The 24941-nt window shown below is 35.6% G+C and overlaps 1 protein-coding gene across 2 annotated transcripts; it reads right to left on the bottom strand.

The window, feature by feature from the left end:
- LOC108359905 (calcium release-activated calcium channel protein 1-like) lies at positions 1–24413 on the bottom strand. 2 transcript variants are annotated; one of them, XM_017611983.1, is made up of 3 exons: positions 23529–24413; positions 7158–7304; positions 1–1350 (listed from the first exon to the last, which is right to left on the bottom strand). In XM_017611983.1, the coding sequence occupies exons 1-3, from the start codon at positions 24018–24020 to the stop codon at positions 808–810; spliced, it is 1182 nt and encodes a 393-aa protein (XP_017467472.1). In that variant the 5' UTR covers positions 24021–24413; the 3' UTR covers positions 1–807. The 2 variants fall into 2 exon arrangements, with proteins under 2 accessions (XP_017467472.1, XP_017467471.1); XM_017611982.1 differs by lacking the exon at positions 23529–24413 and having other exon boundaries at positions 7158–8604.
- Positions 24414–24941: the final 528 nt, after the last annotated feature.

Raw genomic sequence — 24941 nt, forward strand, 5'->3', positions numbered from 1 at the left:
TTTATCTTGTTATTATTACTTTTTATTATTTTTTCTTATATTTAAACTAAAAGTATGTAGAATAGATACAAATACGTTTTTAAAATACATAGTTGATTTGAAACGATAAGGAATAATTTTGAGGTGACTTGCACATAGAGATTTTCTTTTTGCTTTGCACAGGTGTTTCATTCGAAAGGAGACTATGAACAAAATCTGTTGTTTCAACGTTTTTGATACCTAAAACAATGTTCCTCAATTACAGTTGAAAACTAAGTACCGAATCTTACTATTATCAACACATCATGATTCCTTTGTAGCGTTTGGTGGTAAGTGAAATGTAATCGCAAACAAATTTTGCACAACTATGCCACACATATGAATATAATTGTTGGATTAACTACGCATGCTTTCAGCTTATAAACAAATAGTTAATAGTATAATGTCGATTAAGTTTTTAAAATTAGTTGCTAAATTAAAATATGCCAAAATGCATTTCATAATTCAAATCAAAAATATTTACCAATATCACAATTGTATTTGAATTCTTTGAGAATTCAATTCAATTAAGTTTTCGTGTACATATTATGTATAATAACAAAGTTAACCTACATACAAGTATTTATTTACATATTGTATTTAGTTATTAATTGTTTGTTACCAATGTCTATATATTCGTGTAAAAGTAGCGTATAAAAACTTTATCGGCTAAAAGTAAGTAGTCGCTTACATACAGGTGTCTATTTTCCAGTGCATGTTTATAAAAAGTGCGTTTCGGCGGCAACAAGTTCACCACAGAATTCCACGCTCTCGTTTGTTCCACATTACTTAAACGATTTCACCACTGGCACCATAATTTAAGCCATTATTACGATGGTGATGATGATGATGGGTATCGATGTGGTCTTGCTCCATTTGTTCCTTCAAAATCTCCAACTCTCGTATGCCCGAAACGGTAACTTCGTATTTGTGAGTAACGAGCGAACGATAGAAGTGTATCGCAAACGCTAGGAAGACTATCATTACCGGAATAAGTACGATGCATGCCGACCAAGCGGCTGGTTGACTTAAATCATAAAATTTCACCCAACAGAGAATGGCTATCTCTAGGAGGAAGAGTATGAGGCCGAGAAGAGTAGAAAATGCCCAGGCGGTTTCAATGTACCAATGTAGACGTTCATGGGGCGACTCGTGCACCAGGGAGATACTATGCAAGTTGCAAACAGTTTCAATGTTTGGCAAAATACAGGTGCTGATCATAAGCGCCAACATGTGAACAGCAACGAGCAACGTGGTACAGATGGCGAATGCGACAAGCATGCCGGCAGGCACTTTGGTGCTACTATCCAATTGAACCTCAACCATGGCGACCTATAAGATATAGAAAGATTTTTTTAAATGTAAGTGTAAATAATTCAGTAATAGATAATAACGAACAGGATTATTAACTTTATTTCGATACATTGGCGTTGGCCGAAAATTCGCTTTTTTAGAATTTTGATTGGTAATAGCAAAAATACATATGTTTCATTAAGCTCTAAAAAAAATCTGTGTGCAATATTAATATTTTTCGTCAATATCTTAGGCTCGTCCAAGTCCATCTAAGTTCAGGAGCTTAAAAAAAGTGTTTCTTAGCTAACTTCGATTCTCTGCAGAAAAGGTCGGTATACCAAATTCTGTTGGACTAATACTTTCGAAGATAATTGCAATTTTTGTAAAAAAAAAATATTAATTAACTTATTTTTTGAGCACATTGAACTTTGATGGACTTGGGCGAGCCTAAGATATTGACCAAAAATTTTCATCTTTCACATAGATTTTTTTTGGATTATCAATCAAAATCCTTAAAAAGCGGATTTCCGGCCCATGCTAATGTACATACACCTGCAGTCCAAATAATAGCACCTCAACAATTACAGTTATTATACAAATTAAATAAATCAAGAAATATTCAGCAAAAATTTCAAGCTTTGCAATCAGAATTTTTAGAATTTCCTTTGGTATACAGTTTTATAAAGTGTGTATTAGAAGCGGCTAAAAATTCGCGATGATTTTTAATAATTTTTTGCTGACGAAAGTGTCGTAGTCCAAAAAATCAAAATCTCGAGAAAAAACGATTTTAATGTTTACAGTTTCATACGCTCTCATAGTGAAGAAGACCCTATTAAGCTGGTATTTCAGGGTACTATTTTATATATATATATAGAGAATTTTAAAGTTAGGGGGGGCTCGAGCACCCCCCTGCCCCTACCTGGCTACGCCCATGCCTGGTAGTATGAATTCGTATTAGCCCGTGTCGCCGTTCGAATCGCAAAACATAGTAGACCACACAAGCTTTTAGACAAGGCGATTCACTCACGTGAATTCACTTTTTAAATCTGCTGCTGGAAAGCATAACGAGAGCTACCAATCTAAGTCGCAGCGGCACCATTCATAAGAAAAGAATGATGCTGTTGGCGTATGCAGATGGCATCGATGTCGTCGGCCTGAAACCTAACGCAGCATTTTCCAGCTTAGAAAAAAAAGCTAAAGAGGTTGGTCTAGCGGTGAACGTGGACAAGACAAAGTACCTCCTGGCAACACATATAGTCCATGTGTTTTGGGACACACGTCACTGTTGGCAGTTATAACTTTGAAGTAGTTAAGGGCTTTGTCTACCTATGATCCATCATAAACATAACTAATAACGTCAGCATGGAAAGCAAGCGTAGAATAACGCTTGCCAACAGCCGCTACTTTGGGCTCGGTAGGCAATTGAAAAGCAGAGCCCTCTCTCGTTCTTTTCTATGGCGCAGAAAGATGAACAATGATAAGAAGGCTTTGGGTGCTTTCGATAGAACTATTCTACGCAAGATCTTCGGCCTTGTTCGCGTGGGTGACGGGTACCCAAGATGGCTTGTGTATATTGTACGCATGGATGTCCAATGAAAAGATCCTTTGACTAGGTAGAAGGACCTATACCTATCTCCACTTGGGCAGATCCAACTGTCGCAAACCCGCACGGAGAGATACGATTGGCGAATTTGTTTGCTTGTAGTGCCAAATAAAAGTAGAGGCTTCAAAAAATTTAGCTACTGAAGTGATCACAAGTTTTCTTCACTTGTAAAATGTGGTTCTGAAAGAAGAGCTTCACATCCATATATCGTAAGTATAGTATGAAAAAGCCACAACTTACATCGTCGCTGAAATACAAAAAGCCGTAACTATCTAAAAATCCAACACTCACTGTTTGATTCGTTTTGTGCAATAAGAAATTTTAGTTAGTTATGGCCCTTTTGCATTTCAGAGGCGTTGGGAGATACGCCTTTTCCATACTATACTAACGTAAAATAAATAACAACTAAAACTTGTCAATTAGTGGACGATGTAACAATAAAAACTAAATTCTGTGCCTACGTCTTTCTCAAGAAATAATGAAGGTTATTTAGTTGCGACAGTTTGTATTTTACACGCTGTAGAAAAAGTGTTTATATTATGGACGGTAAATTGGTAAATTGATATTAATTGAATGAGACATGAAAGCGATAACGCTGGAATCCTTACTAATTTTATAAATCCGAAAGTGAGTTTGTTTGTTTGCTTTGCTTTCACGCCTTAACTACTCAACCGATCATCATGAAATTTTGTATACTGCTGTCATTTAGCCCAACTTAAAATATAGGTTAAATTTAATCTCGATTAGACAAGGGGGCGTGGCACCTCCCATACAAACGGAATTTTTCATACAGCATTTCTCAGGAAATATTTTTGATATATTACTGCAACTTGGTACGGAGATATATAAAATCATTATCCAAATATAAATATAGGTTAAATTTAATCTCGATTAGACAAGGGGGCGTGGCACCTCCCATACAAACGGAATTTTTCATACAGCATTTCTCAGGAAATATTTTTGATATATTACTGCAACTTGGTACGGAGATATATAAAATCATTATCCACTCATGGATAAGGGCTGAATATATTTTTAAAAGAGTTGCCACCTGTTTGAAAAGTCAAATTTAAATTGGTTATGCGCAACCTATCTGAAGAATTAAAATGTGGTTGTCTAACGAAATATTGTTAAAAAACCTTTGGTTTGAAAGTTTTGAATAATATTTAAGTCTTTCACAAGGGTCGCCACATTTTTAAAAACCAAATTCAATTATTTTAATTTAAATATTACAGTATAAGGCGCGCAATGGTTCTGGTGGTTGATTTATCGGTGGTGACTTAAAATCTACCACTGTACAACTCCACCCTGGTGTCTCAGAATGAAGCTTTAACGCATAATAATACTGGCAAATCACGTCCATTGGGCCAATCGTAACACATAAGAGTTCTCAATGGCGCAACAGGTCGATTTAATTTGACATTCACGGCACCTTTTTTAACTTGGCGTTTATTCGTTATGACTCCAGCGCTATCTGGCAGCGCTTTTTGACAATAGTATTGTGTTTACCGTTACCAATAAATATTTTGAAGTGGATGCTAAATAAAATGTTTAGTAATAACTTCACTACAGCGCCAACTGGCGGGTGAAATTTTAAAACTACACTCTCCAGAGAGCCACTCAAAAGTACACAATAAACTTCGTTAAAATCAGTCCAAGCATTTAGAAGGATTTCACTCACCAACACACAGACACAAGAATTATATATAAACTTTTTTGCGGCGCCATGACCCCTTTTCAAATAGCCCATTTTTCTCCATGAGTATAAGATTGATTTCATATATTGCCGTACCAAGTTCCAGTATTCTACCATGAACACTTCCAGAGATATGCAGTATGAAAAAATCTGTTTGTATGGGAAGTGCCACGCCCCTTCATATATCGAAATGTTTTTTAGCCTATAACCATCCTTGGGACGTCTGAAGCAGGTATCCGAAATTTCAAAAAAATCGGTTCGGCCGTTCTCGAGCTTTGCGAACATATAAAAAACGGCATTCAAAATATATATTGTTGTAGAAGATTGTATGAATCTAAATGGTTTTGAATGTTAATCGCAACATGAGTGTCAGACGAAAGAGGTCTAAAAAGGTTGCCAACTGTTTAAAAATTTAAATTCAAACTATTCAATAATTTAAATGAATTATTAAACTATGGGTAACAATTAAACTGGTCTTGAAAGGGCTTAATTTCAACCCTACATGTAAGAGGTTTTCATCTGTTTAAAATCTCAAATTGAGTTCAGGGGATAAGTTTATTGAAAAAGTGTGACAAGTGAGAAGTTTAGGAACGTTTTAGTTTGAAAATATTTTGAAGATGGTTAAACAAATTTTAGACCTCCTGTTTTTTAATTGAGTTTTCTTGAAATAAATTTTACTCAATGTATCACGTAGAAATTTCATACACTCAGCGTAGCGGGTGAGGGCGATCTAGTACTAATATATATTATTAATATTTTTGTGTTCGCAAAGCTCGGAAACGGCCGAACCGTTTTTTTTTTTTTAATTTCGGATACCTACTTCAGACGTCCCAATGATGGTTATAGGCTAAAAAAAAATCGCTATTTTTTAATCTGGCGTAGCACCTCCCATACAAAGTCTATGTATATTGGATTTCTGTACGCATCCATTTTGAAACTACCACCAACTATACCAAAAAGTTTCTGGGGCAGATTCACTATAGAACCAGATCATTGTTGCCGCCAGGGAGTGAAGAGGAAATGTTCTTCAAATTTATTTCGTTGTGAGATTAACCGTTCTATGAAATGCTGCACAATTAGAGATAATCAAGAACTTCTTCACGGACATAAGACTTTCGTTAGGTTATTTAATGCGGCAAAAGACCACCAAACCATAATCTTAGCGAATGAGCGTGCCAATGGGAATCGTAAACGTGAATTGTTGGTGAACATGTTGGACCAAAATGTTTCAATAATAAAATTAAGTTTGGACGGGACGAAGTTTGCCGAGTCTGCTAGTATATTTATAATTTTTTGAGCATAAAGAATTCTCATAAATACTTATAAAAGCCCTGCCGTAGTGATGGTATTTTGACATTTACAAACCGATGCCTCGTATTTGGCATAGCCTTGCACGCTAGCATAGGAAATGCTGGATCAAGGAGTACTTGTCTGCATAATAATCAACAACTTAACCTTTGAGTTGAAAAAAAAAAAAAAACGGAAATGTGCTGGGCTATGCCTTTGTTCAGCGAAAATAGTCAGTATGATGTCCTCTTTCAAAATGATACCATCGTTATTCTGTTGCAAAAAAAGTTTAAATTTGTTGGACTGTGTAATTATTGCTACGGTCTACAATTTCAATATACCCAGTGATTCAGTCAAAGTACAGCAAAGTGCAGCTTTATTCTACAGAGGAATATTGCAACTAGCCCGTGGCGATACCGAGGTCTGATATTAATATTCGTCATTCCGTTACTTACTTTGTAGAAGTTGTTCGATTCGAATGAAGACATGTTCAGATATTTCTTTAGCTGTTAGCCAGGTGGTAGTGTGTGGGAACAATGTTTTCATGTGTTAAGTAAATAAATGCATTAAAATGTTTGCATTACTTTCTGATCGGTTGCACATGAAAAGACAAAATTAATGCTCGCGATGCTGCCCTGCCAAAAACTTAGAAAAACAAGCAAGCGGGAAAGAAAAGGCAAAATGAAAGACGACGACGTGCATCGTAACGGTGAATGAATTTCATGAAATCACAGCATGACTGACGACTCGCCATCGGGTGGACGTCGTCGCAATGCATCGGGGACGGGAAGCTGTTTCTATGAAATTAATTAAAAAGAATTCGTCAACAAATGCAGACAGAAGTACCACTAGGAATTTGTGTGAGTTTTTTTTTTCACTTTGTTTATAGATGATAGTGCGATAGCACATAATTTTGCCTACATACATTTGTATGTACATACTAGGTATGTACGTATGCATCAGCTGAACAAAAATGCTGCGCTTGTTGTTTATATGCAACTAAAAATAACAAGAGACATGGGCAATTTATTATCTGCACAAAGGGTTCAAGGTTTATTTGAAAAATTGAACGAAAGCGATATAAAAATATTTTAATTTACAAATAAATATGAAATCCATGTGTGCGTAGCTGAATAGAATGGTAGACATTATTACATATTTACACTAAGATGTAGAAAGTTCTCTTTCTAGGCTTTTCAATACACTGCACATACATACTACATAGTTTCAAATAAGATAAGGAATTTCTCCTGTACTCACCATTGCAAATCCTGAGAGTAACGCCGACGTCTTGCTGGACGCCTTTAGTTTGGCTCGGCTCAGCTGCAGCTTCCGCCATGACAAATAGCTGGGTGAATGTAGATCGTCTCCAGATTGCGACATGCTGGCGCTAGTTGTACGTCGTGGCTGTAAACGAGAGAAATGATGAAAGGAGCGTAACGGCGGAGGATGCGATTGAGGCGCTTGTTGCGTCTGTGGTGGTGGCGGCGGTGTTGGTGTCAAAATCGAAGATGGCGGCAGCGAACTGAAACGATTACTTGAACTCGAATTTAAATTGAGATAACGCGCAGAGACGGCACCGAAACTTTTTTGCGATACTGCACCGGGACTACCGGATTTGACGAGGGAATTTTGAAAACGTAGCGGACGACACGAGTCGCAAAGGCTGTAGACGTGCGGCAAATACGACGAATAACCACCTCCGCTTAGGGCGGGTGGCACGCTGCCCGCTGTGGAGGGTGGCGGCGATGAATGCGCTAGCACTAGTGGCACTGACGGCGGCGGAGGCGGCGAAGGCGTCGATGTGGTGTAGAGTCGTGTTCCAGGCGTAAACGATTGCTTCTCCGAAGGCGTGGCGGCTCTAAAGCCACTGGGCACGATTATGGGCGTTGCGGCCGATGCAAATGTTAATGGCACGATGGCGTCGAGCGTTTCGTTGCACTCGACCGCTGCACTGTCTTGCGAGATCTGATGCAGCAGCAGGCTGCTGTGACTTAGGTTGGTGCGCTCATAACGCAAATTGGAATAGGTTTCACTGTCGAGCAACAACATTTGTTGCATTTGCTCGAGCTGTTGTTGTTGGCGCAATCTTTTCGACAGTTTTGTTTGCTTTTTCGTTGATGGCGATTGCCCCTGCGCATGTGTTAGTGGTTCTGCCGCTTGAGCAGCGCCACCGCCAACTAGATGCCGTATGGTGGCGAACATTTGAGCCAACGAATATTTTTTGCCACCAAAAACGAAAGACCCTTATCTTTGTATGTGTGTGTACGAATTTACTTGTCGTATGTAGCACTTATTGAAGAGTATTTTTATTTTGGTTTTAGCTCTAGATTTGCAACGCTTGCGTTCGTTGTTGTTGGCGTTGTTGAAAGTGAGCTAATTTTTTGCTGATTAATTAAGGGCACTGCGGCATTTACGTACATGCATATGTGTAAATCTTTCCAATGCATATAATTTTAAAATTCACATATACTACAATTTATTTGGTGAAAGAAAATCGTGTCATCGCAGATTCAGACATACATAAGCATGCATGTAACTAAATGTAAAGGATTCGAACTACAATACGACACACGTGGGTCCCTAATAAAAACTCGAAAAAGATCCGATTTAAAATAAAATATTTGAAATACATTTGATTGTGCTGGCAAGCAAACATGCAGCCATAAATATGTACATTAGACTGTATCACTCCCCATACAAAAAAAGAATCGGTACTGTTTTTCCATTGGAATTATAAAATCTACTATATTTTAAGACGTCCACCAAAATATTTCGAAAAAATATTAAGTTTTAAGTGAGCTGGACCGATTTGAAAATACCTCCAAAGATGGAGTTTTTTATGAATAAAAATAGTTTCTTGAAGATTTTTTTTTTTTAAATCCCCTCAAATGACAAAACGGTTTAAACTTAAAAAATTTGCGTAAAAATATTAAAAAAAAAATTGAACGGAATAATAAGATTTTTGATGCTGTTTTTAACTTTTTTCGAAAATTGGTATAAGAATAACTTGAACGATGTAGACTTGTGAGATATCATTGGAAAGGTATTTTCTCATCCTTTTTATTTCTTTGCTAATAAACTCATTCAATGGATGAAAGAGAAAGGTATGATGAACGAATATCATTCAAAGTTGAATTAAGATGTGTTGGTGTTTGAAAAAAAAATATTGGGACCCAAATCTCATTATTACGATTCCGTTGAAAAGATTTCTAAATATTTTTATGCAGAATTTTCAAGCCTAATTTGTTTTGTCATCTGAGGGGACTTTTTTCAAAAAGTTTAAGAAGATATTTTTATTCATAAAAAACTCCATTTTTGGAGGTATTTTCAAATCGGTCCAGCTCGTTTAAATCTTAATATTTTTCCGAAATATTTTGGTGGACGTCTTAAAATATAATAAATTTTGTAATCCCGGCGGAAAAACCGCCACATTTTTTGGTGATGCAGTCTAATGTACATATGTATGTATGTCCATACCCACTGGGAAAATAAGTAAGCACCTTACGAGGTAATTCATGTTTTCTTTCAGCTTTTACATCTGCGATAACGCCTTACATTGTAAGTTGCAAAATAACGTACCACCGAAGTAATTTCCGAGTGCCGAAGTACTCTGAGCGGCTACTCTACATTCTACGTACATACCTTACTTGGTAAAGCGGCTCAGAAGTATGTCTGATACCAAATGTACATTCTAAATTCCTACTTTTATAAGGCGGTTCACGGCAAGGAAGATGTAAGGACCGCCGGGTGAAGTATAAGTTGCTGGTAACACATTATTAAGTGCTCCTATTTCCTACTGGGTAGTAGAATTTTTTTATTGTAGGGAGGACTCAAAACCCCTTTAAAGATTATTTTCGCGTGCATAATTGTTACTAAAATCATACTAAAGGCATTGGCTCAATGTACGCTTGCTTTGCTGGCTTCGCTTTGAAAACAGTCAAACATTTTTTGAACTCTACTAACATGTATGAAAGTTGGCCAAATGGCAGCTTGACTTCACTTTTCGCTTTGTAGGCAAACTGCTAAAGGCTTTTTTAAACAAAATGTTGCTTAACCAAAAATTCTGCAAGGATGTATATACATACTTGTAAATAAATGTCTTAATTTAAAAAAGTGTTGCCGAAAAATGTAAGTAATTCAATGTAAAATAAAAGTGATTCTTCTGTTTCCATATTTGTATTAAACGTATGTATATTATATACAAACCGTGCACGAAAATGAAATTTTAAGCAATAATAACTACTCATCAATAGTTTCGTGAAAATCGCTTTTCTGAGTTAAGGGTTTTTTATATCGCTAGCTTAGAGTGAAATGTTGCTAAGTCCACTTTTTATGAACAATTAGTTTTTGATGCAGGAAGCAAGGAATATTGAAAATGCACCGTTTCTGAAAGGATCTAACTACTTGTTTTATTTCTACCCGTTTTATTCCGTGATGTGCAAAATTGCTAAGTCCAAAGTAGTCACAGAAAATTTGATAACTCCAAAAAAATATGAATATTTCTTTTTACGCTATCGAATTCGATTTGTATTGAGGGTTTTTGCAACAACATTATTTTGGAATATTTATGTACATATGTATGTATGTATATTAGGCTGGGTCGATTTTGTATGGAGGCATTTGACCGTATAGTAATAGTAATATTATGATGTCTTAGGTCTAAGCCAATTGTTATTGGCCAAGAAAGATTAATTTAAAATTTATCTTTAGTCCGCGCAATTGAATCAAAGTGTATGAATTTTGAGAATGAAATTTNTTTTTTTTTTTTAGTAAAGGGTAAATGAAAAACGCGAAACATTGCATTCAAAGTTTTGCAAAATACTTAAAGAAAATTACTTAGGAACGTTTTTTGTGTCTCCTGTACAATTGAAAAAAATGGACTTAGCAACTTTGCACTCTAAGCTAGCGATATGTAAATGAGCTAGTATTAATTATTTCATTATTATCTGTTCTTTGAAATGAAAATCTGAAAAGATTTGGAGCTAAGACGATGTTCCCATTATTTTTTATTATAATTTTTAATTCATGTTGTATTTTGAAGGAAATAATTCTCGATGTTAACGGAACAGATTTTGACTTCGCAACCACACAGCTGATAGCTTTGACAGCGTTCCAAGCTACAATTGGCCAAACAAGCTTTTAAAGTATAAAGCCCTAATATTGGCAGTCACTGCCGCAGCAAACACAACGCGGCGTTGTCAGTGATCAGTGACTGCTTTTTTGACATTCCCTTTTGTTTGTTTACATTTTTGTTGTTGCCTTTCAGGCTTCAGTGACATCAACAGAAGTTGGCTGCCTTCCATTTATGTCAAATTCAACATGCGAGCTTTGCTGCCATGAAGACAGTGGCAGTGAATTTAGAATTTGGGCTAAACTGAGCAGTACTGCTAGCAGCTACTGCTGTATTGTGAGTCACTTCATTGGACACCACACTTTCTAAAAAAACCAGCTGATTTGGAAAAACTGCCGCTGCCACTGCCACTGCGTTATTCAGCCTCATTGCGAGAGTCGTGCCGAATGTAAGTCGATTTTCGAGAGTCGAATCGTATCGAAAATTTAGCGTCATTGCCTAAAATTTCCACTCGACTAGTGTATTAAAACCGAAGAACTTGGCAGCACTGCATAGTTTTCGACAATTTTCGTCGTTTACTTATTTCAGCACGACAGTAGACAATGCTAATGTTGTCGAGTCGTACAATTCAGCCTAATTTACGACTTACGCAATGAGGCTGATTGTATTTTGGGCTTAAATTAAAGCAAACTAAGGTCAGTAAGGCGAGAAAAGCAAGCCTACATTGGGCCAGCACCTTAAGAAACTAGCCCAGGCTCATGACTTTCTAGTTAGAAAATTCTTTTTGAATTGTGGCTCTCTTGTGGAACTATTTCAAAACCTGGGCTTGTTCGAGCTGCAATCACAACTGCAGGGTTGCGTGAATTATTAATGAATCACGTTCGGTGTGAATTTCTAGCAACGTATAGTCAGTTGGGCAGTTACAGCAGTGTTGCAAATTTTCATCAGCGCAGCAGTAATGCCGTTTTTAATACGTGCCTCGAACAGGCTCCCTATTTCCATCTGACATTAATAGCTTTCTACCGATGCGTCTACGTGGAGCATTCAGCCAGCCAGACTAACCTAAGAATTTTAATCGTGATCTTTAAAACGGAAAAAATTCGGATGAATGCATTAAAGAAATATTAATCTTATATTAGTAATCATTACAAAAAATCAACTATTGAATCTAAAAATTTAAAAAAATATATACATATGTACATATTAGCTAATTTCGGATCGTTAATTTCAAAAATTAAATCAAAAATTAAAAAAAGCTCTTAGTTTTACTAATATTTTTCAGGGACCGAAAACGCGTTCCAGTTCACAAAAGGAATAGAATGAGAACGAAACTTTCGGGAACATGTCCAATAAGAACAAAATAGGAAGAAAAGCGTGGGGTACGTTAACGTTAAGAATGAGAGGGGCGTCTGGGTGTTGGAATCGAAAATCGTTTCAATGAGAACCACGATTGCTAATTCTTACGTAGAGGAAAGCTGGATTATTTCAACCTCCAGATCGTTGATCATTAGTGTGCAATGTCCATTTATGGAACAATTTTTCATTTTCTGTGCAAGAAAAGTTCGTATCTTAAGTCTTTCGTTTACTTTATTTGCATTATTACCTTTCTGTTTTTGTTTTTTTGGTGATTAATTTCAATATGCAAACATTTCATATTATTTCCATTCTTCGTGAATAGTTCAGGGAAGATTTGTTGTCGTTTCGTTCTCTGCCAGAAAAAATCCTAAGACTTCTGTTCCCGTTTTGTTCTCTTAGAAATGTTTCCGGAAGTATTTTTGCATTTTGTTTTCTTTGGGAACGTCCCCCAGGGTTTTGTTCCTATATAATTCCCATTGAAAACGTTCTCGGCAGTTTTGTTCTCATTTCGATTTTGGTTTTGAAGCGGTCTTGGGAACAAAACTACGAGCACGACATTTAGTTTCGATCAAACCTTTTGCTCTCGGTCCCTAACATTTTTCAATACAGTTAAGTGTTTGAGTACTAGTACCTCCTGAGTGGTACAGAAGTGGAAAAAATGAGAAAGTTTTGGGACAGCTATTAGAGGCGATGCCAGATTTAGAAAATGTGAATGCTCGTGATATTGATGAACGCGTCAAAAATATATGTTAAGGGTTTCGGCGGTTTTGGAAAGAGGCTCATAGGGTAAAAGAAACGGGAAAATCAAGCATTCGACCTAGTTGGATGTGACAGAAGTTGTATTTTTACCAAAACATGCTACCAAATTGCAGCCTGCATCACTAAAGCCACATAAATTAAAGTTTCAAAGTTTGTAAAAAATTTAGGAAAATTCAACAAACTTTCATCAAAATTTCTAATTTCATAATCTGAGTGTTTAGAAAATTAGTTATGAAATTTTAATACGATAAAGGGCAAGCTTCAAGAGGTTGAAAATTCGCGTTGATTTTTTAAATTTTATAGCTGAAAGATCTTTCGCATTTTCTTCCATAAGAACATGAATTTTTAAAAAGTAAGAAATTTTGTTGAATCTTCGTACATTTTAATAAAGTTTGACGTATACATAAAGATAAAACATAAAGATTTTTACTTCAAAAGCATTGTGAATATTTAAAGAAAATTAACACGTGAACGCTTGTTTGAGTTAGTGTGTAAGTTCTTGTACTACAAATATTAATTTTGCTTGCACACCCCATGAATTCAATGCAAATACAGTTACTACCATGTTTATATCAACTCATTTTCTTGTTTTTAGTTAAAATATAGCATAAAGTGAGCTGATAAAAATTAAAAAAAAAAAAAAAAAAAAAAAAAGTTGAGAAATTCGGCGTTATTATATAGTAAAATATCGTAGAATTTGTATCTTCCGAAAATACCAATACATGGGAGGTCAGCGTGGTTGTTGACGGATGCCAAAAAAGTTTTGAATGGGGCTAACAGTAATGAGTGTACTAAGATTGAATGAAATCGGTTAGGCGGGTACACATATTTCATGATAAGTGGGCTTGACCACGCCCATTTAAACAAATTTATGAAATACTACATTTTTTGCTTAAAGTTCACTATATGCATAAATTTTTTAGTAATTTGGCTGCAGTAGTTACTTAAATATCGCATTTTTCGTTTTTTTTCCAAAAATAACTTATATGGAAGGCAAGCGCAGTTTTTTCCGATTTGACCCATTTTCATTACCAACCTAGTCTAGACAAAGAGTAACAAGTGTACCAAATTTTATTGCGAAATATTATTTAGTTCCCGAGAAAACGAGCCCGTTGACCGTTACTCCATACAAGATGAACCACACTATGCACTGTTCTTTTAACAACAAAAGCTCTTATTTTCGAAAAAAGCGTCACAAAAAAAAAAATCTCAAAAATCAACGGGATTTTAGGCAGATTGAACGGGAAAATGACTTTGAAAATAGCGTGGAGTAATAATAAATATTCCGACATACAGTTCTGTTTTATTCAAAATTAAAAAAAGGTCTGGATGGATCACCCTATATTATAAAAATATAGTGATTTCAGCAAAGCTTTCTATTTAAATTTGATAATTTTTAAAATGGATTAGCATCATCGATCAAAACTCGCGAAAAACACGCATATGTTCACACCTTTTTATTTTACTGTATAAACAAATTACAAACAGACAGTGCCCATACACTTTCAGCCTGGCTATTTTCTACTTTGTTTAGTTGCACTATAAACTAATTAATATTTTACCAACGTAAGGAAGCGGATTTAAGTTTTTGAACATACTTTAGCCTCAGGATCGAATTGAACGATCATATTTATATTTAAGTTAGTTTTTATTTTTGAAATAATTGACTCAAATCTACTTGAAAACAGCTTTTCTCGTATTTTGGATTTTTTGGTATTTGACGTTCTTCCAGCAAACGAACGATATGTCTTTTTACACAGATTCAATAATAAATACTAAATCTACATACATTAGGTATGGTGCTATTTTGCCCACACCCAAAGGCTAAAATTATTTACTTTCTGTAATAACGGTTGATTTCACAATTCCGGCGCTAATGTGGGTTTTAATTAAAAAATTTAAATTCATTTTAGAAAAAGTGGCTTTCTCACTTGTCACAAATTGCCTACACTTCCCGGTACATATGTATGATGAGATAGCACATACAAACAGACATTTGTAGATTTATAGATTCGAATTAATGTATTTATTTATTACTCAATTAAGCGCTTGCATGAAGTTGTACATATGTATGTACATAGTTTGTTGAAAATTAATACTTTTTTAATTTTAAATCTTGATAAAGAATAACCGAGCATAGAAGAGAAGAGAAGCTTTTCGCCAGCATTGGCGTTGATTTCACTGTGTCTGTGTATGCAAATAAATGTGAGTGTGTGTATTAGCCGGATTCAGGAGAGCTTAATCGGTAGAAGGAATTTAAGTATTCGGCTCTCGATTATTTTAGTTTTGGCGAATTCAGCTCTGCAGGGTATGTTGGCCAGCCGATTTTTTACATATGCACATGAATACATAAGTATGTATGTATATAGAAACGTATCTACACAGATGCAAATGTGTGCTTGTAGAAATTTATAATTATTCCATACTCTGTTTATTATATTGGCGAATAATTTAAAGACTCTTTTGTGTCATAAAACGCTGATTTTTTTCACTGAAAACTTAACTAGTTGAATATCGCACGGGTTTCTCACCGGCTTAGTCTTTTAGCTATTGATTTTAGTTTATTTAGTTTTTGATTTTTGTCTTGTATGTACACAATTCAAGGGTTCTAGGCGCGTGCTTTGTTGTGTTGCACATTTAGATTAGCCGGCGGCGACGGCATTACGAGTAGTGACACAGTAAGTAGTTGGTGGTTGGCAAGCTAGCGCATTGGCGGCGAGGTGAGGCGAGCACAGTTGTGGGCGTGAAATTGCTAAAATTCTTTGCATAAACGATGGTGTGCAAAAATACAAAACACTGAGTGTTTTAGGGGCTGTCTAGAGCATTTTTAATGCAATTCAATTTTATTTTACACAAATTTTTATTATGTTTATTTATTTATTGTTTTTGTTTTTCCTTTTCACTGTTTTCTGTGTTTTTTTTTTTTGGTTTTGTTTTGTTAATTATTTTACGGTAACGCTTTCACGAATTTGCTTCGCCGAAACTGCTGTTCTGTGCTCTATGACAGCACGCTGCAGGCAAACGTTAACAACTAAATGAGTTGCGAACGCGCTGATACGGCGGCTATGGATGTGAAATGGCAGAGTATTAAAAGTCAATTGAATCAGAATAACAACAGCAACAACAATGCTGAACTTAAAGCAGTAGCAAAAGCTAATAACAATAAAAGTCCACAACAACAACAACAATAGCAACACTCGAAATATTTGCGGTGCCACAAATTTACTCAATATAATATACACTGGCAAGAGATACAGACATCCTATGTATTGCTGAAATGAGAAATGCTCGTTCTTTACCCATGCATACTTATGCTCAAGTATGTATGTATATCACTTGGACGTGAGACAGCAACGAAAAAATCGATCACTTGGTGGTTAATTGAAAATTGGAAGTTCAAATGTCTCAAAGTGGCAAACGACAACGACAACAACACTATGCGATTGCACGTAATCGTTGGCTACAGTGCCAAAAAGCAACAGCACAGCACTTGAGATGATAGCACGTGAGTGTAATAATAACAAAAAATAAAATAAAATAAAATAAAATAAAATAAATAAATAAAAACTACTAGTACTAATGCAAAACACAAGCGAGCAATACCGAAGCGAGAGCAAACGACTAATATAAAATCAATGGAACGAAATTGGCTAATTTGCATAGTCAAATGATAGGTGAGAAGTCGCACAACCTATTACAACCACAAATCACCAGCACTGAACGATCATTTGGGTGGTTGGCTCCGAATCAGACGGCTAATTTAACGTTGGCAATACATACAAATAAACATTTACAGAAATATAGAGTATCCTTAAACTAAACAAATCACTCACAGCTGAGATGAAACAACTTTTCTATAGCTATCGGATATTACTTGCGAAGTGTCCGTGAAAACCTGCTACATCCCTGATAGAGAACCTTTCCACCGTTGTAACAATAATAGATTGATTACAACACTGTCGGAATTGTGCGGCGAGTGCTGCAACTGGTCTAGCTCCGAAACGACTTCCACGCCCATTTTTAAACTTTTCTATGATTATTCATCCCATATTAGCTGTCTTGCGAAAAGAAGTTAAAAAGTTAGAATAGACTAATCTTGTAAAATTCAACTTTGAAATATTTAACATAAGTTTTTTAACCAACTTAAAAAAAGGAGGAGGTTATCAATTCGTCGCGATATATTTATTTTTTCTGTATGTTACCGCCTAACTTTGGACCACATTAATCGATTTCTATAAAAAGGTGGTATCTCCGATGTGATCCTATATTAATTTGGTTTGCAGAAATTAACGGTACTCTGAAATTTTTATAAGAGAATTTAAGTCGGTGTTGTTTTTTGCTTAAAAATTACTATTTCACTTTTTTAAATCCCACTGATGGGGTTCAAAGTAGTAGCATACCCGCCTATGAGTCAAAACTATATAACATGTTAACCTGACCTTATATGTACTCTCAAAGTATTTGCTATGCATGTGGGCCGAGGAGACATTATACACAGGGATATTTTAGTAATCGAAAAATGGTGTACCGCGAATAAGCTGCATCTGAAAATAGAAAAAAACTATTCTTTGTACCATAAAAGATGTTCCACTCGGCAAAGGAACTGGGTATTATGGTTGGCGATAGGCAGTCCTTCACTAGCCACAATCACATTTCTCTCCCTACGAAACGCGTTCAAGTTCCTTCCATGTTGACAGCTATGTGACTACGAGTAATGTATACAATATTACGACCCTATGGAGCTGAATGCAAATTACACGCCTATCCTTCTTCTATTAAGTCATCAATGACCTGATCGATTCACCAGAGATACTGGAACAATTCAGGTTCATCGGGTCCGGAGCTGATATATGACCGAGATGTTATACAGGCTAACAGTAATTACGTCGCCCTTGGTCCGTACAACAGAATGGCAGATTCTTTTTAATTATTTATTTATTTCAGAGTCTATGATTTGATGTAGCACTGAGTTTAATGAGATCTAAAAGGGCGGGGCAGTGAATTGCTCCGCTAATGTAGTTTAGGCCAAAAGTAATTCGTCTGCTGCGAAGTGTATGTAAGCTTATAAGTTTGCAACGCGAAATATATGATGAAGAAGGGTTTTCAAACCTAATTTGGGCTAGACCAAATTTTAAAAAGCTCCTTGCCAGCAAATGGAAGGGAATTTTATCGCCTATCGTACGATGTCACTTCTTCGTCACTATTGGAAGTTATCAAAGCGATAATTACTCATTTCACAAAATCAATAAAACATTTGTATCACTTTACTATCTTCTTAAAGATGCCCAGACGATTTTGACTCTTTGAAGTTTTGAAAATTAGCAAAGCAAATATTGGAAGTTCATTCAAGTAAAATTACATATATATTTTGTATTTTCTCAATTCTTTTTGATTTTTCAATTAACATGCAATATCATATTCTATTGAGAAATTACCATTACCATTATTATTATTATTATTATTATTATTATTATTATTTATAGTTTCACCATTATCATATTCGAATAACAAATAATAATACATCGCACAAGTTACTTTTATTCCTAACGAAATAGTTCTTAATTGCTGCATCGTTTTCGTTTCAAAAAGTCGTGATGTCTTGGTGGAATACTTTTTTCTTAGAGGGGATAAGAATTCGAAAAAATAGCGATATCATCGGCGATGATTTTCACAGAAATGTCGGCAGGGCTTTTCTGAGCCCCGTCTTTCCTTTTATGGTGAATTTTCATAAGTAGGATTTCATATGAGAGGGGCATATTCAAGTTTAGACATAACAAAGGCAGAATATAATACACTGGTCAAATAGATATAATAGCGAATTCCAGGTAAAAGAAAGAAAAAACTGCTCACACGTGAAATGCGTTATGCGTAAGATTTCTCCAGGAGCCCTATGCACAATGATGGAAAGTTTTTATATTCCTCACACAAACAGTATATAACGTATTAGTTAAGAGATAGGGTTCTTACTGGGCTGCTTCGTTAATATAAAATCTGATACAACTACAAATGAAAATGGAAGGAACGAAACAGGATTGGGCAATTTCTTCAACAACATATACATTTGTACATACACACATATCGTCGATGATTTTGCAAAACCGCCTATCGATCAGTTGCTAAACCGCCTAAATCGTCGTTGTGGCAAAACCTGGTAACCCTGAACTCCAGGCATCGAGATTTATGCATACAAATCGGAAAATGCTTATCAAAACAACAGATTTGTAAAATAATGGCAAGGGAACATAAACCCTTTTCCCGCTCTCTTTCGGAAAACTTTCGAAAACATCAATTTGATTTTAGAAAACGTCACTTCGTTTTTTGAAAGTATTATATGGACTTTAGAATAATCAAATGTTCTTTACAAGACTTCAAATGTACTTTAGAATTATCAAGCGTACTTTCTTTTTCATATTCAGGACAAATAAAATAAAGGTCGAAATTTTATATTATTATTATTTTGCTGTTATGTCCAATCGAATTAAAATATGAGAATACCTACAAAAGAACATGTAAACAAATAAGCAATATAATGTTACATAAAATAAGTAAATAAATAAAAATATAAAAAATTTAAAGTCTTTTTTTATTGATAAGTAATGTCCAAAAGTAGTTAGCTGCAAGTTAGTTGACATATAATACCGAGGGAACTAGGTCTCACTATTTTGCGGCCATCGCCCTTCAAAAGTAGTTAGTTATGGCCAAAGGAAATAGTTAATAAATAGTTACCACTAGTCGACTGCTAGTTAGTTAATAGTTAGCTACAGACTAGTCCCACTTCCTGCAGGCTAAATACTGGTTTACCAAATATATCGACTCGTGCGCCACCTATCGGGAAAGTTTTCATGTAGTTATATACGTCCTAAATATGAAACAAATCGGTCTGTAAAACGGGGTTTTCAAATACCTCGACTCCTGCGCCACCTATCGAATTAATTGCATTGCCATTGCGTTCTGAGCCAACTGTGAAGTTTCAAGACTCTAGGACATCGGTAAGCTGGTCAAAAATTTATTGCAAGATTTGCCCCTAACACACATACTTACATACATGCAGAGTAAGTTAAATAACCATGAACACTTCCAGAGATACATATGCAATATGAAAAGTTCGGTTTGTATGGGAGGTGCGACGCCCCCTGCTCCTAGCGGTATGAAATATACTTTACATCCGATTCTCATACCTTCCATATATATGCAAAAAATTTCATGAAGATCGGTTTAGCCGTTTAGGAGGAGTTCGACCGTTAGAAATCTGATTTTAGTGTATCTAGAGTTGCAAAAGTGTTAAAACCTGAGTACATATTTATCCATTTTCAGTTCTGTCCTCTGAAAACAAAGTTTGTTTAAAAAGTAAAAAAAAAAGTTTCAAACATAGGCGTATGTTGTTAATTTAAGTATATTGTTTTGTAACCGAAAGTACGAGTATGCACCAGACGACAAGAGATTAGCACAAAAGTTAGTGTTTAATGATTGTTTATTGAGCCGGGAAACAAAAAAAAAACAAAAAAACGGAAACAATAGACGTTAAACAATGCAAACTGTAAAACGCAATAACGCAGTTCTCAGCCAAATTTACAGTAGCGGAACGATGTAGCATAACAAAACAAGTTCAATTTAAAAAATCTAAATGTTTGCTGATACGATGAAGCGAATTTTCATTGATTTCGCGCGGTGAGCCAAATTATTACAAACTACTTCCACATATTGTCGGTGATACTGCAAAACGTTCTATGTCACTTATTACCTCCGCTGGTGCTTAATTGATCAATTATGTGTATCTGATCGTTTCGGGCAATAGTTAATCTTCATCAGGCAAAGGTAGACACTTTTGTCATTCGTTTATTAGGGTGTAACGATTTGCACATGCAGGTATTAATAAACATGGACCGTTTTGCAGTATCACCGACGATATTTATTTACATACATATGTATGTATAAATGTGTTGTTGTTTATGCTGTTGTTCAACGCCGGCACAAGCTTATCTCTCATTTGGCCGATATCCAATTGAATGAAAATTAATATGTCATTAAATATGTTAGTAAGTGAAGATTTCCGAATAGGCATTAACAATAAAAATTAGCTTCTAATAAATTTAGGTTAGATAATTTTTTTTTGTTTAGATTTTTTATAATTTATGAGTTCTAGTTGAAAGATTTTTATTAGCAGTCGATGTATATATGTAAATATTTGTAAAAATTTCAGTAAGCTGCTAATGCCTCTGCGCGCGCTTGGCGAGTGGAAAAGATTTTTGCATCCCCAATGAAGGTGGAACTTGAAGCATAAGTAGTGCCTAATTGCCAATCGATTGTAATTTGAGAGCTGCATTTCTTTCAATACTGCCAGTAAAAAGAAAAAAAACCAATATAGGTCGTCTGGTAAATATGGAATCTTTTTTAATGTGTAAATATTTCCATTTGTACGCTTTAATTAATTAAATCAAAGCCCGGCGACCGACTGAGCGTTGAGTTTTCGGCTCTTTATCACCTGTTAGCATAAAATGTGTGTTAGCAATGGTTGTATATAAATACGTATGTACATACATGTATGGCTTTTCAGTTTGTTATCGTCAACAGACAGACAGACAAAACAGCAATGAAATGAGTATGCGATCGCACAAAAAAACAAACTAACAAAACCGACGGTTGTCGTACCTTAATTAGGGTAATAAGAAGGAAGCAGTGCAATTTAACGATCGTCTGGGTATCTGAAAAACGTGTCTGTATTTACATTTGTTGGAATTAATTAAGAGATGTGCCAAAAACATTTATACTAAAGAAAACTTGGCTTTTTCAGTTTAGTCCCATCTTAGTGAAGCAAATACAAGTGTATTTACTTTACAAAGTCTTCTTATTCAAAAATTAGCATATTTCCATAATATTGCCAAAGTGTCAGTTCTTAAGAACTAATAAAATTACTAATAAATGTCGCTGGTCAGTCCAGACCAAAAGGTAAGTAAGTAAAATTTTGGTAATTTTCCTTGGCTTTCGACCGGCAAAACTACATATTTATAAAATTTATTTTTAGTTAAACATGACTGTTAACCACGCCTTTGAAAAGCTCTACTGTACACATAAGCGGCGTACCACACGAATAGGTGAGCGCAGTATAAAAATGTATTTTCGTAGCCAGACGCAGAACCCGATTCAATAATTATTAATTTGGGTTGGTCTTTTCTCAGTACTTATAAGCAATAAAATTGTCACGGAGATTAAAAAACACTAAGCTTAAAAAGAGTTGTAGTCGGAGTGATCTTTTTTTTTAGTATTTTTCGAATTATAATGTTGTTATTACGAAAGCTAAATATAGTTAAGAAAAGAATCCAATAAATTTGCATTTTAAGTGTTGCAAAGGTACCATCGAAATTTCAGAAGTAAAAATTCTTTCGATTAGCGGATGTACAATGAAGAATTTTGAATGCAGACAGGAGTGGTTCGGAGCTGATAAAATGTCTCTTATAAATTACAAATGTACATATGGAGATGTAATAAAAAATTTATGTTTTTGAAGATTTCATCATACAATTAATACGCTTGATGAGGAGAATATGTTCAGCCTAACCGATGGCTAAACTTTCCAGAAATGTATTTTGGTATACCAACTGTATGAATTGATGAAAATTTGATTGCGTTTTCCCACAAATTTGAAATTTTGAAATAATTCCGTATATTATTAAACGTACGATATGTACGTACATACATTTGTACGTTAAAAATTGATTCAAAATCATTTTTTGCTTATACTATAAAAACGTTACGTAAGAAACTTCTTTCAAAGATAGTAAATTGTTCAAAAAGCATGTTAGACAGTGTCATCTCGCTTTTACATTTTTTTATGCCATTAAACACCTACACGGGCGTGATTCGATTGCAAATTTGGCACATAAGCTAGCTATGCACATTTATGGCGTAAGCAGGTAAAAAATCGCATTTGAAAGTTTGGGTGTGCCAATAATACCCGTTTGTTGACTTTTCTAATCAAAACTGATATACAAAACGGAATTTTAATTTTAAGAAGATGGCGCAATCCCTTTTTCACAACCACGATAGACCGTCTAATTGATCGTTAAGGATACATTTGGAGTAATTCCGATTTTAAAAAGTTCCAAAATCGATTTTTTTTAAATTTATTTAATACATTTGTATGTTTCCAAGGGCAATCACCTGCACGAATGAACAATCTAAAGATATGTATGTAGCCGTATTTGTGCGCAGGTGGAACGTTACGCTTTACTGCGCCGCATTTTACGAGCAGCGCATTAATCGCCTCGGGCCCCGGTGGTTTTTGTTGACGACCAACACGTTCACACACACAATCGCATATTTGTTCGATAGCTTAAATAAATAGCATTTTTGTATTAAATATTCAATTAAAAGCCCGCTTTTTAGCCCCCCAAAAAGCTGTTCAGTAGATACATATTTATAAAACCACATGATCCCATACTTACTCTGGAAGTTGTTGGCGTGTACTGAGAGATACTATTATTACGTTGATAAGCGTTGGAATTGTTAGTGTTGTTGTTATTTCCGTTATTATTATTGTTATTGATATGTGAATTTGAGTGGCCTCCAGCTAGTGAAGCCGCAGTGGCGGCAATTATTGTTGCGGTAGCAGCCGATAGTGCAGAAGTGTGGAAATGTTGGCCCAAATGTGGTGTACTGCCTGAACCTGTTCCCGAAGTACTTGTAGTGCCGCTGCCGCTTGGCGAATGATTAATATTATGGAGATGTGCAAGACTTCCAATTGCGGTGAGGCTTTGACTGGCTAAGATTTTACTGTGTTGATTACAGGCGTGATTGTTGCTGGAACCGCTGCTGTTACCTGCATTAGCACTCTGTATACTATTGCTGCTTGTGCAATGAATTGCCTTGAATTGTTGCTGTTGTTGTGCACCCAAAGCATTCTCTATTCCAGACGCATTTGTGCTCCAGACTGACATGATGCTTTAGCTGCGGCGGCAGTGGCCTTGAAGTAGCTATGCGACATTTCGCCATTGCAATGAATTCCGGACATTTTGAGAAATTTTAATAAAATTACAAGAAGAAAACTTTTATTAACCAAAATGGTAACGACAGGTAGATTATTTGTGGTGATGTTTGATGAAGCGCTTCCGAAAGCACCAAGTTCGTTTGTTGAAATGCAAATGCGTTTTGGAAAGTTTCTGATTTGTTCAGGTATAATTAAAGCGACGTCGGCGGCTTTCAAACCAGTCGCCAATGAACACAATACGGTGAAAAACACACACGAATATAAAAATGAAATGATAATGAAATTCCACACGATCAAAACAGAAAAGTGAAGAAATGTTAAAGCAACTGACAGTTTAGCTATGGTTGCGACATCTGCCGTTTGAAACGAACACTTGTTAGGTCTGACATTAGTCGTAAGATGGCGCTGCGGCTGGCAAACAGTGGGTCTTTGTTTGGAAAAGTGTGAAGAAATTTGACAATGAAATTCAAGGTTTAGGGCCGATTGTTCAATGTCTGATTAGCACAAATCGGAGGTAGAAGCTCAGGTTAAGTACAACGACTGATGATGTCGAAATCCTCGATAGTGTAGTGGTAGTGATAACCAGACATTGAACAACCGGCCGTTAAAGGCATGCACACACCTGTGCGATTCTGTCGTAACGAATCCGCGCCGTTTTTGTTACTACAGACGTTACTGCTTCGGAAACCGAGATATGCACACATCTTCCGATTTTATCGGATTCGGATTATTAAGATTCTTAACTTTTCTACATCAAATATGTTTTGTTTTCTAATGCTGGATTTCCACTAGGCACTAAATGGCAAAAATTACAAATGACAAAGTCGTGCATTAAAAAATAATCGTTTCGTTACATTAAAAAAATAGTCAT

The sequence above is a fragment of the Rhagoletis zephyria genome, unplaced genomic scaffold (genome assembly GCF_001687245.7).
Source record: "Rhagoletis zephyria isolate East Lansing unplaced genomic scaffold, Rhagoletis_zephyria_1.1 Rzeph_scaffold_00487, whole genome shotgun sequence".
Lineage (NCBI taxonomy): Eukaryota > Metazoa > Arthropoda > Insecta > Diptera > Tephritidae > Rhagoletis > Rhagoletis zephyria.